Source organism: Theropithecus gelada, chromosome 8 (genome assembly GCF_003255815.1).
Source record: "Theropithecus gelada isolate Dixy chromosome 8, Tgel_1.0, whole genome shotgun sequence".
In the NCBI taxonomy this organism is placed as follows: Eukaryota; Metazoa; Chordata; class Mammalia; order Primates; family Cercopithecidae; genus Theropithecus; species Theropithecus gelada.
The window spans coordinates 123,847,359-123,864,150 of NC_037676.1; the positions used below are offsets into that span (position 1 = coordinate 123,847,359).

At 37.1% G+C, this 16,792-nt stretch overlaps 1 protein-coding gene across 1 annotated transcript in view; it reads right to left on the reverse strand.

Moving 5' to 3' along the window:
• Positions 1-2,670: 2,670 nt before the first annotated feature.
• HAS2 (hyaluronan synthase 2) overlaps positions 2,671-16,792 on the reverse strand; it is a 28,911-nt gene continuing 14,789 nt past the window's right edge. The window contains exons 3-4 of the mRNA XM_025394490.1: positions 7,671-7,772; positions 2,671-5,582 (exon numbers count right to left, since the gene is read on the reverse strand). Of these exons, the coding sequence (XP_025250275.1) occupies positions 4,653-5,582; positions 7,671-7,772 (1,032 nt within the window). The 3' untranslated portion in view covers positions 2,671-4,652. The remainder of the gene's footprint in view (positions 5,583-7,670; positions 7,773-16,792) is intronic.

Below are 16,792 nucleotides of genomic sequence, written 5' to 3' on the forward strand. Positions count from 1 at the left end.
AACTACCCTCTTACTTACAGTGTAAATATCCCTCTTACTCAGTTGTAAGCTCTTTGAGTATAGACACAATGTACACCACTTCATTTTTTGCCCATGACAAGAACTTCTTCTTTTTTTTTTTTTTTTTTTTTTTTTGAGACGGAGTCTCGCGCTGTCGCCCAGGCTGGAGTGCAGTGGCCGGATCTCAGCTCACTGCAAGCTCCGCCTCCCGGGCTTACGCCATTCTCCGGCCTCAGCCTCCCGAGTAGCTGGGACTACAGGCGCTGCCACCTCGCCCGGCTATTTTTTGTATTTCTTAGTAGAGACGGGGTTTCACCGTGTTAGCCAGGATGGTCTCGATCTCCTGACCTCGTGATCCGCCCATCTCGGCCTCCCAAAGTGCTGGGATTACAGGCTTGAGCCACCGCGCCCGGCCTCTTTTTTTTTTTTTTTTTTTGAGACAGAGTCTCACTCTGTTGCCTAGTCTGGAGTGCAATGGCGTCATGTCCACTCACTGGAACCTCCACCTCCTGGGTTCAAATGATTCTCGTGCCTCAGCCTCCAGAATAGCTGGGATTACAGGCATAAGCCCCCATGCCTGGCTAATTTTTGCATATTTGGTAGAGACGGGGTTTCACCATGTTGGCCAGGCTGGTCTCTAACTCCTGACCTCAGGTGATCTACCCGCCTCGGCCTCCCAAAGTGCTGGGATTACAGGCATGAGCCACAGTGCCCAGCCTATATATAACAGGTACTTAATAAACTTAGTGAAAACCAGGTATCTGCCAACACCCATAAATTATATTCAAGTAGAAAAGTTCAATGGGAGAATACAATATTTGAATGAATAACTATCTTAGAAATGACACGGGGTTTGAAGGGAACAATATAAAATACTAGATTAGGGCAATGCTCCTCAAACTTTAATGTGTGTAAAAGCCACCTGGGTGGGAATCTTATTAAACAGATTCTCCAGAGAATTTGATTCAGTAGGCCTGGGGTAGGGCCGCGAACTTCGATTTCTGATAAATTCCCACATGCTGCTGAGGGACAAAATACTGAGTAGCATTAGTTGAAGGGGCAAGCTTGATGTCATAATGCCTGGATCTAAATTCCACCACTACAATGTACTGGCTTTATAATATTAAGTTACCAAATTTCTTTAAACCTCACTCAGCTTCCTCGCTTAAAATGGCAATAATAATGGAACTTCTTGGGACTGAAATAATAACTAATCCATAAAGCATGCTTCCCGTAGTGCCTAAAACATAGTATGTGCCCAAAAATTAGGTGTCAGTGTGAGTACTTAATGGTACAAATAAGTCAACAGATTCCTAAAGGGGTCATTAAACTATGGGCCGCAGGATGATCTGGCTTGTTGCCTGTTTTGGGAATGCTGGTGAATTAAGAATAGTTTTATGGTTGTTTTTTGCTTTTTTTGTTTGTTTTTGTTTTTTGAGACAGAGTCTCACTTTGTTGCCCAGGCTGCCGTGCAGTGGTGCAAACACAGCTCATTATAGCCTCCTCGACCTCTGGGGCTAAAGCAATCCTCCCATTTCAGCCTTCTGAGTAGCAACGACACTACATTGGACTAATTTAAAAAAAAAAAAAAAAATTGTTTGTAGAGATGGGGTCTTGCCATGTTGCCCAAGCTAGTCTCAAAATCCTGGCCTCAAGCAATCCTCCCACAGTGCTGGAGTTACAGGCTTGAGCCACCATGCTCAGTCCTAAAATGTATACTTTAAGGCTCTTTACATCAAAAGATTGTCAACAAGTGACTTCATCAGTGAATTATTAAGATTAGAACCATCAATATTTCTGGCTTATCTGACAGTAATGTTCAGTGGCTGCAGTTTACAATATAGCAGTACAAAAGTAATGAAGGATTCTTAGAAAACAGATAACACAAAAGAACTGGGAAATAAGATGAATTTGAGGGATAAGAGGTAGAATGAGGTAATTACTATCAAAGCTCCTCTGATCAGAAAATGCTGTTAATGTCCCAACCCACTTTTTAAAAAGTCGATATTTATTGTCTTTTTTTCTCATTATAAAAACATATTTATAATATTTGGAAAATACAAAAACATACACGGAATATAAATCAGTCATTCCCAGTATTAGAGATAGTCATGTTTAAACATCTTCACTTTTATAAAATTGGGATGTTACTGTACAAAATGGTTATTTTTTTAATGTGACATTTCTCCAAAATCCATGTGTTCTCTGAGAACATTGTCTTCAATAGCCAAGGGTGTCCCATTTTATAGAAATGCCATGATTTATTTAATTATTGCCCTCATCATTTGATTTTAGGTTAAGGTTTTGTTATTATTTCTGAAGAATGCTGAAATAAACAAGCTTGCTTATAATATTTCTACATATCTGATTTTTTTCCTGCTATACGTTACTATAATAAACAAAATTGTCTAAATTTGTGCTGCTTTCAAGGGAAGCAGAAGAGAAAATTATAGACAAGGGAAATGATAATTAAGCAGTCTCTCTCCTCTCTCTCTGGTTTTCCAGATTTCCAAACCACACCAATTTTGGGGATTTCTACCTAATAATAAGTAACATTAAATGACGTATTATTTTTTACCAACAATCATTTTTTTAACCCCCCCTTCCTAAATTCATACCATTATAATCAGGAAAACAAAGTTCCCCCTTCCCTTAAAAAAAAGGCAATTATCTTATCAAAAATATTTTATTTACAAAAAATTAATTATACTATACATCCTATACTGGAAATACATTGAATAATTGCTAAAATAAATACAGGCAATTAATTCAACTTTTTATAAGAATGAGAGAATTTGACATTTGAATGTTATCAAAGCTTAACTTAGAACATAAATAGTTAAAAAGGCAAACTCAAGTTTTCGTCTCATTTATTGGCATGGTGTGATTGTTTCCCACAAGCTCTCCAATCAGTGAGAGTCTTGAGTTTCAGAAGATGTACCTTTTTGTACTCTGAAGGTAGAATGTGCAGCTTTTTCTTAGGCAGGATAGATGTAACATAGATGACTGCATAAAAAAGAGGCAGAAAGGCAGGAAGCCCTTTTTTTTTTTTTTAACACTTCTCCATGTGTCTCTGCCTCACCATAATGCTGTTTATTCAATTATTCATATATTCTGTTCAACACAGGTCTACACAGCACCAGCTACAATGCAAGGTCAATCGTGTAAAAAAATAAAACTGGATAATGGAGGCCTTGTAGTAACTATATTGGCCAAGTTCAGAGTATTTGGTTCAATAATTTTTATATGTGCCAATCATTGATATATTAAACCTTGATGTCACTTTTACTGTGTAGACATTTTTATACAGGTCCAGAACAGGAAATAGGAAGCGATGATCTGTATAATTTAGAAAAAAAAAAATTCCTCATTTTAAAGTAAAAGAGGATAGATACTTGGTGATTCTATCTGCCAATTTTGAATTTATGTGTTTTATAATTTATCCAACTCACCTGTGTAAACATTATACTAACATGTAAAGTGAACTGGCAAGTTGAAAAAAAAAAAGACAGGCAAAACATGTTCAATGTATAGGTAGGACCCAGTAAATTCAGGCCACAGAACAAAACCTTTGATAAACTGCATTGTATGTGTCCAAATTATACAGATAATTTCTCCACTTTCCACTTGAGTTGGTCTGGGAAAACAATGCGAGAATCTCCAAAGATTATTCACCTTTGATACCCATGTTTCGTCCAGTGCTGGATGCCTACTGTTTTCTTTCAAAGACTATCATTCCCTTTTTAAAAAAATCTTATGAAAAAATTGCACTGCCTTTGGCCTTGATTTTCAATGATTTTTTTTAACATACACACGAAAGTGTGTATTTTTACTTCCAAAGTGTGACAGGTATATTGGCCTTTTGTAAAAGAAATAAAAACAAAAAGTTAAAATGTTGAAAGTTTAAATACTTTTTTCACAGAAATAAACTATTCAATTTTAAAAGGTAGAGAGAGAGAAACATTTTATTCTTTCTATCATAAACATCAGTCAACCAAGCTTCACATTTTGGGCAGGATTTTTTAAGTATAAATTTTTTAAGAACTTATTTTATTTTAAAAAAGGAAGAACAGGTTTATTTTGGCAGAGAAGTAAAATATAGAATATGCAAAATTTGTCTTTAAGATTGGCATACAAAATTTAAAAACACAGTACAATTATATCAAAATACAGCACAGCCAATGGCCTTTAAAACTTCCTTTGGCATTTCATTTGGTAAAGTTAAAAAGAAAATTCTTCCTTAAAAAAAAAAAAATTATCTATCAAAACAGTCCATAAGTTAGGTTGTATAGGTTGAAAGAACTTTTCCTTGAGTTTCCAAAATGCTTTTCTTCCATGATAACCCACATAAAGCATGGCTAGTGAGGTATATAGGGCAAAACACTTTCAGGCGGATGCACAGTAAAGAAAAAGTGCATAAACAAAGAATTCATCCCATTTTCATAGAAATAACAGGTTAAATCTGAGTTTCTTCTTGTTGATGTATTGTTTTACTTTGGCAGAATGAAAATAAACCCACATAAATGTCTTTGTTCAAGTCCCAGCAGCAGTGATATGTCTCCTTTGGTGGCATTATCTGATGCCACAATACTGTACAGCCCCTAGAGGAACTAAGGTGTTGTGTGTGACTGCAAACGTCAAACCATGGAAGATCATACATCAAGCACCATGTCATACTGTTGTCCCTTCTTCCGCCTGCCACACTTGTTGATGAGAACAACATACAGCGTCAAAAGCATGACCCAATAGCATGCATAGAGCAACGTTCCAACAATGAGAACTGTCTGTTTGGATTCTGAAAATGGCCTTTTAGATTCCTTATAAATGGTGAAAATCACACCACCCAGGAGGATTGTAAACCAAACTGACACTGGAATGAGTCCTATGAAATTAACCACAATGGTTTTCCTTCCTGATGTGCCCCACCCAGCTTTGTTTATTGTTGCAATTGCAAACATCTTGGCGGGAAGTAAACTTGACATGTATAACACTGAGTAGAGAGACATGAAGACCATGACGATATTTCCTCTAAGGCAGCTGGCAAAAGATGATTTTATGAGACCTACTAGCTGGACAGTTAACAAGAAGAGGAGAATGTTCCAAATTTTACCCCGGTAGAAGAGCTGGATTACTGTGGCAATGAGAAAGAAAGGAAAGAATCCAGTGATAATCGCTTCATAGGTCATCCACAAGTGATGTTTGTGAAACCACATTGCATTGTACAGCCATTCTCGGAAGTAGGACTTGCTCCAACGGGTCTGCTGGTTCAGCCATCTGAGATATTCTATAGGTGTTTCAGTAAGGCACTTGGATCGAGCTGTGTATTTTGTTGCATAGCCCAGACTCAGCACCCGGTTCGTGAGATGCCTGTCATCACCAAAGCTACATTGGTTGCCCATAAATTCTTGATTGTACCAATCTTCCACAAACTCATGCAACAAGGAGTTTCTGTACATTCCCAGAGGTCCACTAATGCACTGGACACACCCAAAATAAGACTGACAGGCCCTTTCTATATTAAAAGCCATCCAGTATCTCACACTGCTGAGGAATGAGATCCAGGAATCATACTTGTTTAAAATCTGCAAGAAGAAAAACATAAGTAAAAGGTAAGCTTTAGCTAAAAATTCCAGCAAAACATGTTCCATCCTGAGGTAACTACCTGGAGTAAGATTTGTTATTTTATTCTCCTATTTTGGCATCCTTCCTCTTTTTGGTGTGGTTATTTTATGTTTTCTCTGATTCTCTGATTCTGCTACTAATTTGTTACGTTGTATGCATGTGTTGCGATTCTTTGACGGTGAATATCTTTTTCTACTTCATCCTCTATCCTCTTTCTGCTATTCTTATTCTGTTTGTTGTGTTATCATATTGAGATACTTATTTATTTAGAGATGGAGTCTCTATTTATTTAGAGACTGCACTCCAGTCTGTCACCAAGACTGGAGTGCAGTGGCATGATCTCGGCTCACTGCAACCTCCACCTCCCTGGTTCAAGTGATTCTCCTGCTTCAGCCTCCCCGGTAGCTGGGGACTACAGGTGGGCGCCATCAGGCCTGGCTAATTTTTGTATTTTTAGTAGAGACGGGGTTTTGCCATATTGGCCAGGCTCGTCTTGCTTCTGACCTCAGGTGATCTGCCCACCTCGGCCTCCCAAAGTGCTGGGATTACAGGCGTGAGCCACCGTGCCCGGCCAAATTGAGATCTTTTTTTTAGGCTTTAGTTCTCAATTCCTAAACTCTTTTCTCCCAGGCACTCTTTCATAACATCTAAGATATGAATGTTTTTGGGTCCCAGTTCCTCCTGTGCTGGTTAATTTCAAACTGATCCTATCCTTGGCTATTAATTTTCCTCTCCTTTATCCATGCTTTTTGGCAATACCAGCAATAGGAGAGTTTCCCATGGCCTTCCTGCAAAATTTGAATCATGAAATAATGCTTTTTATAAAGGCTATTGAAAATTATCAGCTTTTTTGGCAATATTTCTAAATTCTCTCCTCTGTCTCAATTTTGTTCAGTTTTCGTCTGGATTTTGCAAGCTTCCTTTTCTTTAAAATCACCAGGCTATTTTTATGTCCCTTCTAATGTAATTTCTTTGCCTTTGCTATCAAACTACATATCTAAAATGGGTTATACAGCCAGATAATATCTAAATTTTAAAGTCTATTTTCCATGTGCTTTCTTACCTTTTGCTAAAATCTAACCTCATATTTGCAAGGCAGTCTTATTTTAATCTTCACATATTTTCACATATTCATTTTTCCAAATGTCAAATTATCTCCATTAATATTTGTTTCATTGTTTCTTCATCAATAACAAATGATGAACAATATTGGAAAACCACTTATCCTTTCTTTGCCTCTCTCACTAGTATAAATTTGAGTTGCTGTTTTTTTTTATTCCTTTTTGACTCAGATTTTTTTTTTAATCAACCACATATTGATCATCCTTTAGGTATATAGGTATAAGATATATGTCAATTTCTTACCATACTTCTGTTTCTTTTTTCTTTTTTTTTCAGACCGAGTCTTACCCTGTCACCCAGGCTGAAGTGCAGGAGCATGATCTCGGCTCATTGCAACCTCCACCTCCCAGGTCCAAGTAATTCTTCTGTCTCAGCCTCCCAAGGAGCTGGGACTACAGTCACACGCCACCATGCCCAGCTAATTTTTGTATTTTTAGTAGGGATAGGGTTTCACCATATTGGTCAGGCTGGTCTCAAACTCCTGACCTCAGGTGATCCACCTGCCTCAGCCTCCCAAAGTGCTGGGATTACAGGTGTGAGCCACTGCATCTGGCTCATACTTCTATTTCTTAATCCTTGTAATGAAATAATTTTTAGCAGAACATGAAATATTAAGTTATGGCCCAAAGATAGATGGTGGAAATCATTACACATTTATTTTAACTTGCATATAACTTATCAGCTACTACAGAAATGGGTTATACCCCAGGACTAAGCAAGAAAGTTCTAAATTATATTTCAATTTACATAGGAAAAGAGGCAGTGAAGCAGATCCAAGGTACATTTCAATGTGTCTCAAGCACCAAGAACAACACCTGGCACAGAGTTAGTGTTTAATAAATGTATGTTCAATGAGTCAATGAGTAAAAGTGCTCTTGAAAGTGTTTCATGCAAAAAAAAAAAAAAAAAAAAATGAAGCCATGTACCTGGACATCTCCCCCAACACCTCCAACCATAGGATCTTCTTCTAAAACTTTTACCATCTCCACAGATGAGGCTGGGTCAAGCATAGTATCTGAATCACAAACCTGCAAAGAAGAAAATGAAAAATGAGTTAAAGAACTATAAATACATGCCCTGTAGTCAAAATTTCGCATACATACTGTGTCCTCATCTTACTGTCACAAGGCCTCAGTAACAGAGATATGATGATGATAACAGAGGCCTTGTTATATCATGGCCAACACAAAGAGCCTGTTTTTCAGCAAACTCAATATTTAAGTTAATGGTATTGCTGGGTAGAACAGCTGAAGCGATGTGCTAAGTATGACTTGTAGTGTGATCAACTTGTCCCAGTTTGCCATACATGCTCCCCATTTTGTCAATGAAAGTCTCACATCCCAGGTAACCTCCAGTCCTGGCAAACTGTAATGGGTGGTCCCCCTAGAGGTCTGTTTAAGGAAAAAAAAATGTTTTTTAGTTACCTTCAATAAGGCTTTTAGGCTTTTTTGTCTTTCAGGTCTGAATGATAAGAAAATTCTATGACGTTATTGAAAGGGAGACACATTTAATGATTTTACCTTTCATTTTAATATGGTAAATAAATGACAGGACAGCAATTCTCCTACATAGGATTGTGTAATTCTAAAGCAATAGTATAGCTCTAAAGATTATATAGTTCTAAAGTTTATATGACCTGGGCTTAGCAAATGACACTGCATCAGGAAGGGGATTTGCAGGACCTTCAACACCTTTTTATTCTGAAGTATTAAGTGTTCATCTAGCCCTCTGAATTTAAAAGTGGATATAAATCACTTTAAGCTATTCTGGAAATGCCCATTGTTGTTTTTAAACACAATTTTTCTATGAGCCAGACAAAAGCAAGTCTGAAACCAGACCAACCACAACTTCAAGACAATTGTTGGAATTAGTTTATAACTGTGTATTCCTAACAGACATTTCTATTGGAGGCTCAAGGGCACAGGGCTATAAACTGTGCTTTTCTTTCCAGACCGATTTCCAAATCAATTGAAAAAATAAACAGAAGAATAACAAAGCAAATGGAAAAACAAACTATTACCTGTACACTTACAAAGCTGATATGGAGAATAGGGCTTTATATGTGGAAAAGTGGGCTTCATAATTCTGTTTCCCAGAATTACTCAGTCCTGGAGACTTTACTCAGTCCCAGAGAAGCTCTCAGTGGGACTAGCCTCCTGCAGATACAGTGTATGGCCCTTCAAAAGGTACAGCTGATACCTGTTCCTGGGGGATTGTCCACTCCCAAAAGCCAGGGAGAAAGAGCTGGGTTTCCCCTTATTCCTTCCACACTCACTAATAAGATTATGTCATTCTTTTTCTCTTAGGAAAGGAGTGAGACAGCTGGAAAAGGCTGGTGGGTTATACCTGCCAATGGAACTTCCTCCATATGATCAGAGAAAATCAGAAATAGAAAAAAAGTAGGAAAAAAAAGTCCCCATCTCTCTATCCCTGCAACATTTACTAATTGGACATACTATTTTCTGCTGAATGCTGCGAAGTCTTAACAAATATAAATTGATCAGAATTGTCATGTGATTAATCAGCCTGACATCCCCATTCAATGAATGGCATGATTGGCAGAGACTGAGTATTTATTATCTGCAATTCCCATTATTCTGCCATCAAGTCTGACTATACTGGTCAGACTGAATCAAGATTTAGCCAAATTTTTAAATATCAAAATAAATTATTTAACAGTTCTGCAAACTACTCTATAAACATAGTATTTCAGCCTAAGCAACAAAGTGAGACCCTGTCTCACAGAAAATAGTGTTTGATATGCCAGTTTTGAATTAAAAAAAAAAAAGAAATTAACCAATTAGTAGAAGCATAAATAGTCTCAGAATTAAAGGAGACTCTAGATAATGTAGCATGAGTCCCTCACATTAGTAACTAAGGAATCCCAACATTTTTAAAAGCATCTAGGCTGGGTGCAGTGGCTAACACCTGTGTTACAAAGAGCTAAGGAATCCCAACATTTTTAAAAGCATCTAGGCTGGGTGCAGTGGCTAACACCTGTGTTACAAAGAGCAGTGGGAAGCCAAGGCAGGGGGATTGTTTGAGCCCAAGAGTTTGAGACCAGCCTGGGCAACACAGCAAGACCCCCATCTCAAAAAAATAATCAAATAAAATAAAAAATAAAAGTATCAACCTCAATTTTACTAATAGCTTTTTTATTTTTCTGAAAAGGTTTCATGTTAATGAAGAATGCTGGTGAAAATAGCAATTTAAATGTGTTATTGGAAATTATAATGTGTGGAGTATATGGGGCATCAGAAAGTGAACCTATCACCCTTCTAGGTTTAATTATAGCAATTGTGGCGTTAACTTCTGAATTTTTAAAACTTTATTCTCCTTATTTAGAAGCACTCATTTTCTAAATGAAACCCTAATGATTATTTTTGTCATTCCATTTAGGTTCAGCATAGTCTCACTTATTTTAAGAAAAAAAAAAAATCAGGCAGAAGCTAGGCATTCGTTTTTCATTATAAAAAAACAGGATTTTACTGACACTTGGGTTTGTATCCAAGCATCCCAAGTCTCCGGAACCTAGAATAATTCCCCCGAAAGTAATGTTTTGCCTCTCCCATGCCCTGTCTATCCCTGGTTTGTATGTGGCTACGAGCTGGGCAGCAGGTCTGTGATGAGGCTAGAAAAAGGTGAAGGAAGAAAGTCTAACTCATCTTTAACCTCCAGCATCCTGATTTTATGACCACACCCACCTCTGTTGACTCAAGCTGGAAAAGGTAAAACCAGGCTAAAATAAGACTAAAAACAACAGGAAGGGGGCAATCCAGAGTTAATGTTCAAATAACTCCGTCTGCTTGTGAGCACAAGCAAGCCAGGAGAACTGCCTCTTTGAAATGACTACACTGGAACCAAATTTATGAGGTTCTGTATATTTAAATTGGTTCCTGCCCCTCCCAATTTCCAATAGCAAAGTGCCAGAAGTTCTCTGAGAGAGATTGTTCACATGGTGAATGTAGCTATATCAGAAAGAAAAGCTCAGAAATCTCTTGGGAAAGGGTTTATTATCGAGGGATTTAACAGCTTTAAAATTTTTCAACTTCTGGATGCTGTTTGGTGATAGAATGCCAGCTAGAAAGTCATGGTCTTTGACAGCTTGTGAAAGCATGTGTATTCACGGACACAAGGGAATTTCCTCAGTAGGGTGTAAAGAGCATAACTTTTGCCCTTCTTAATTCCATACAGCAAGAACAGGCTTTCTAGCCATCTCCTCACTCATCAATAACAAGTATGTAGTTTCATGAATGTCAGCTAGTTAGTCCTGGATTAGAATCTGTGGGAGACATGCACCAGTTCAAAGAGAACTGAACCTCACATAAGGAAAAATTACAGGACAGGATTTGCACACAGGAAAGAGAACAAACTGAAACATCTTTTTGGCCACACTAAGTGCATCAGTGTAATTTGTTGAAACCACATGATCACTAGTTGTAAGATTTCTCGCTAGAAGATACGGAAATGAAGCAAGTCACCAACTTTTGAGTAAATGAAACATGTCAAGACAAGAACACATTATTTAGAAGAACCAGCCACCTCAGTCTTAACCACAGAATCATCCACTAAATTGCATAAGACCATCACTCTTCGTGCCTCACTACTCCAGCCAAGAGTTAATTCCCTCCATTTCCTCCCTATCTAAAACAGGGATTGGCAAACCAAGGCCTATTGGTCAAGTCTAGACTGCCACTGGTCTTCATATGGGTCATGGGCCAAGAATGGTTTTACATTATTCAATAGTTGAAAAAAATCAAAAAGAATATTTTGTGACACATGGGAATTATATAAAATTAAAATTTTAGTGTCATAAATAAGCTTTTATTGGAATTCAGCCTTTCCTGCTCATTTACTTACTATTTATGGCTGCTTTTCATCCTGCAACAGCAAAATTGGCTAGTTACAACAGAGACCATATAGCCTGCAAAGCCTAATATTTACTATTTAGCCTTTTATAAGCAAAGTTTGCCAACCCTAGGTTCAAAATAACTGGTTACAGGGGGAAGGTTCTGCTTTCTTAAAAATAACAGTGAAGTTGAGATTAAATATGTTTGAAGCCCAATTTTAATTTAGTAGATTTTGCAAAAGCTGTCTCCATCTCCCTGTGTTAGGAAAAGCCTGAAATATAGGATATTAATAAATTAGATTTTCTTCAGCCAAGATTTTGCCTATTACAAGAGCAAGTACCCATGAAATCAAGAAGTCTTAATTAAAGCCTGAGGCCCTGTAACTTACTACTTCTATGACCTTGAACGAGCCATTTGCCATCATCATGGGACATTTGTGAGACACTGCAAATAAAAGTACCTTGTGAATTACAAAGGACTGTATTCCATTAGTATAAGGTAATAGTCTTCAATATTTTATACTTTCTAAGTAAACCCACACCTAAAGGATTATGTCAATTATTATCACAAATAGATGGCTCAGTAGCAACGATCACTAATAGGAACATAGGAATTGATTACATATAGAGAATCTCTTACCACATAAACAAACTCAAATTTATCTGGAAGCCATCTATAGCATTCCTGTCTGTTCTAATTTATCTCACTAATCTTAGAGTTAATTTATCTCACAACAATCTAAATAAAAATCTCCTGCAGAAATACTATTATCTATTCCACCAGATGCCTTTCAAATTTTAAGATCCAAGTCTAAAATGCCAAATCTCCATGTTTTACTTTTAATGTCTTCTTTTTTCAGACTGATGGATCTCCTCACTTCCTCCCATACCACTTCAAAGGGCATTGACAGCTAACACAGCAAGAGAGAAATCTTAATTACTCTGGCTGCCTTCAATGAGGAAACAGGTTGAAAATAAATCAAAACTTTTTCTTTGGCTACTGGCTTCACCTTTTTCCTGCTTGTAAGGCTTAACCCTTCATCTTAACCTTCACCCTTCATCTTACCCTTGACCCAGTGAGACTATCTCTAGAATGTGTAGAATTTGTTCTTGGTTCCTCCCACAACTTAACCCAAAAGTAAATAGAAATTCTGCATCCCCCCCACCCCCACCGCAGCCCAATTTCTCTAGTAAAAAGGGGTAATGGCAGGAACAAAAAATTCCACAAATACTTACTTAGTAAATACAAGATGTTACCATTCTCCCTGAACTCCTACCAGTACAACCTCAGAGCAAACACACTACTGAAACAAACAAACAAAAAAAGTACTATATAAGGCCTTGGAATCAAATTCATCTGGATCCCAATCTACCATTAACCAGTTATGTAAACTTGGACTGGTTTCTTCACTACAGACTCCTTACCTCCTGAGCTTCCATTCTGTAGGTGAAAAATATGGTTAATCATACCTACCTCATAAGTTTGTTGTAATGGTTAGTTAATAAGATAATGATTGTAAGGCTCTTAATAATGGCTAGCTCATATAAATGCTCAATAAATGGAACTCATATATACTAAAAAGTAGGCCACAATACATGCAAGATTTGGGAGAAACAAAACAGTGAGGACAGAAGTTGACTTTACAATGATGGAATATTATACACAATTTAACATTTCTCATACAACAACAACAACAAAAAAAAATCCAAAGCTCTAGTGCATGTTCATTTATCAAGAGTGTATAACTTTATTTTTTAATCTTGATTTTCTATTTATATGAATTCTAGATGAATAGAATTTACATATAAACATAGCTAAGTTAAGCAGCCTCAAATTAAGCAGCAAATGCAAAATCATAAAATCTAAACAATTTAGAGCTATAAATCTTTTTGAAATTAATGAATAAAACCATTCCAGAAAAAAAAAAACTCCTCAATGAAAACATCATCTTTCCTTTGTGAAAGGAACAGGGGATGGGGAGGAGGTTCTTCTCTTGTAGTAATTTGGTTTATGGTACAGGATCTCAAATCTAGCCAACAGAAAGCCTTTACGTCATAGACACCTATGCAGTTTGGTACTTCATTGTAATTCTTCTTAAAAGGAATTAGGAATATACAAGCATTCCTTAGTAGAATGAATTATCCAAATTATTATAAAATAATTCCTGCCTTCCGACAACCAATCTCTTCCAATTATTAAAGTGAAAAAAAAGGAGTCATTTGGTTATTCTCTTTTCCTTTCTAGGAAAGTTGAAAATGAGCGAAAGTTATAAAAGGTGCAAAACAAAGGTGAGGAGCCAGCTGGCAAAGTGAGAAACCAAATGCTGTCACCTCTAAGGCTTAAACCATGAAGGACCCTTATTCCAAATGTTTGAAATTCTCATTCTAAAGAAGAGAATCAGGAAAGCTCATAATGGTGCCCTTAAATCAAGATTTATATTAGAGAAGCAATCTGGGGGAAAAAGGCAGATTAAAAGTGAGAGTGAGAAACACGATAGTAACCGACAAATGAAAATTCTCATATCGCTTTTTCTTTTGATCTTGCTCCAGCAGAGCTTCAGGATGTTGCCAGATATAATTAAGATGTCAGAAGAATTACACCAATACTGACTTAACAATCTTGAGCTGAAGGAGATCTTAGAGATCATCTGGTCTACTACCTCAATTGATGATTCATTAAGGCCAGGACCATAGCAGGTAAACAACAAAGTTGGGTGCAGAATTCAGATTTCCTCATTCCTATTTCAGTGAGCTCTTAGTCTTATCCTCCAAAATGAAAGACACAAATAAACTTACTATTCTCAATACTGGCCCGCAGAATATTTCAGTTGCTCAGGCTTTCTATACAGAACAAAACAGGAACCAGCCAAATGTTATACACAGTTGATTATCATTATGGTAGTTATATTACATAAAGTTGCCAGGAACATTGAACTGGAAAATACTGAAAATGTGCTTCTAGCAGAAACACAGGGCTAGGTTCCTCTGAACCTCTGGCCACAACATTTTTGACAACACATAATCTTGTTTTACCTATGCTTCTGTTTATATGTACCTTATTTAATATACATATGGTTGGTTCATTAATATTGAACTCATGTCCAACAGCACGGTATCTCATGCCTAAAGGAAATTCATCTGCACGAGGTGTATCAGTCTTCTTGTGCTTAGGAGCGCTAGATAGCATTTCAGCATTACAGTTCGAGGCCATGTTAAACAGCTACACCGCCAAGGAAAAGCACAAAAAAGGGAAAAATGTGGCACTAAAGACACCATGAAGAGGATAATTGTTTACAGTATAAAAGCTGAAAGAAGAAGCCAAAGCATCACCTTGTTTGACCTCAGCTGGAACATGCACACTGGACGAGTCAAATTTTTTGCCATTGTGTGCTTGTTAGCAAATGATCACCTAATGACTGCAATTATTGATTTTAGGGTTACAAGTACATTTTACCAAGTAGACAAATTTACAAATACAGAATCCAGTAATAATCACAGTCAACTCTACTGTTATCAATAATAAAGCCTTACTTTTTTCCGACTCAGAGAATTCTGGATATGTAGAATGCTATGAGATTAAATCAATAATAACATTTCCTCCTATAATCTTCCAGCTTAGATGATGTTCTTATTTGTTATATATTTTCTACCTAGGAAGTCCCTCATGCACACATCAGGGGATTTTTTTGTTTTCCTTTGTCTCATAGACTAGTGGCCACTTGAATTGTAATATGCATGTTCAGTAAGAGATAGGAATAAAGCAATTTTATAATCAAGACATCAATATATTTTAAGTTTTCTGATAAAATTACATTTAAAAAGATATAAAAAATTAACATAATCCCAAAGTGTTCTGAAAACAAGGGGAAAATAGAAAAATATACATTGGAAAGTGTCAATTGGTTGGGTATTTGTTTAAGATAACTTTAATTTTGCTTATTGTACTTTTTTAATACTTTTGAAACATGCTGCCATAAACCTGTGTTACTTTTGTAAATAAAAAAGCCAATATAAACACTACTTCAAAGAGGTACACCAAACTTTTGTCCAACACTAAGCCATACTCAGAACAGGTCAGAATCTACCCATTTTTTAAAACAAAGTTTCTCTAGAAAATACACTGACTATGAATTTTAAAAATCTTGCTCATTCTCCTTTAAAAAAAAAATTCATTCCCTTCAACTCTTTTTTTTTTTTTTTCCTTTTTTTGAGACAGGGTCTTGCTGTGTTACCCAGGCTGGCATGATAATGGCTCAGTATAGCCTTGACCTCCTGGACTCTAGTAATCCTTCCACCTCAGCCTCCCAAGTAGCTAGGACCAGAGATGTGTACCACCAAGTCCAGCTAATTTTTTTTTCTTTTTTTGTAGAGATGAGGTCTCCCTATGTTGCCTAGGCTGGTCTCGAACTTCTGGGCTCAAGCAATCTTCCCGCCTTGGCCTCTTAAAGCACTGCCCTTATAGGCATGAGCCACCACACTGGCCCTCTTTAACTTCTTTTCTCAATTTATTTTTTCCCTTCCTGTTTTCTATCTTCATCTCTGAAAGCACCCATGAGCATCATCAGATAAATTTGCTACCACACTGGGTTTCTCCTTGACTACTGACTCCCTCATTGATCTATGTCAGCATTAATTATTTGAACAGCTACAAGGCTGAGAGAGCAGTCAGTAGAGAAGACTAGAGATGAAAGCCGAGACAGATAGAGTTAGAGCTGGTAACTGAGAAAGCTTTATTCCCGAGGAGACAAGAGGAAGCGGGTCCAGTGGTCTCAAGGGCATAGATCAAAAGTATAACCTTGAAACAAGAAGTGAGGTTGGATACTCTTGAAACAGTTTAAGAAGAGAGTAAAGATGATCTTGACAGCATTCAGAATCAGTACTTTTGACTTTCTCCTTAATAGGAGACAAGGTCATCTGTTAGTAGTTAAGCAGAGAGGAGTTTGGATAGGGTTTTGGGAAAGTGGTGAAGGTATGAAATAATAGGCTATGAGAGCAATAAGCAAGACATCTATTCAAGACCAAGTGAAAAGAGTGCTGAAGAGTGCCAAGGATTCGGCTGCAACTGGAAACCAATCCTTTTGGCCATCTCTCTGCACAGTTAAGCAGAATTCTCCAGCAAGTTTGTGAGCATGGTCAATTTCTTGCCCAGCCCCCATTTTCTCTTGCGTATTACCACCTGAACTTCACTTCCTTCTTTCC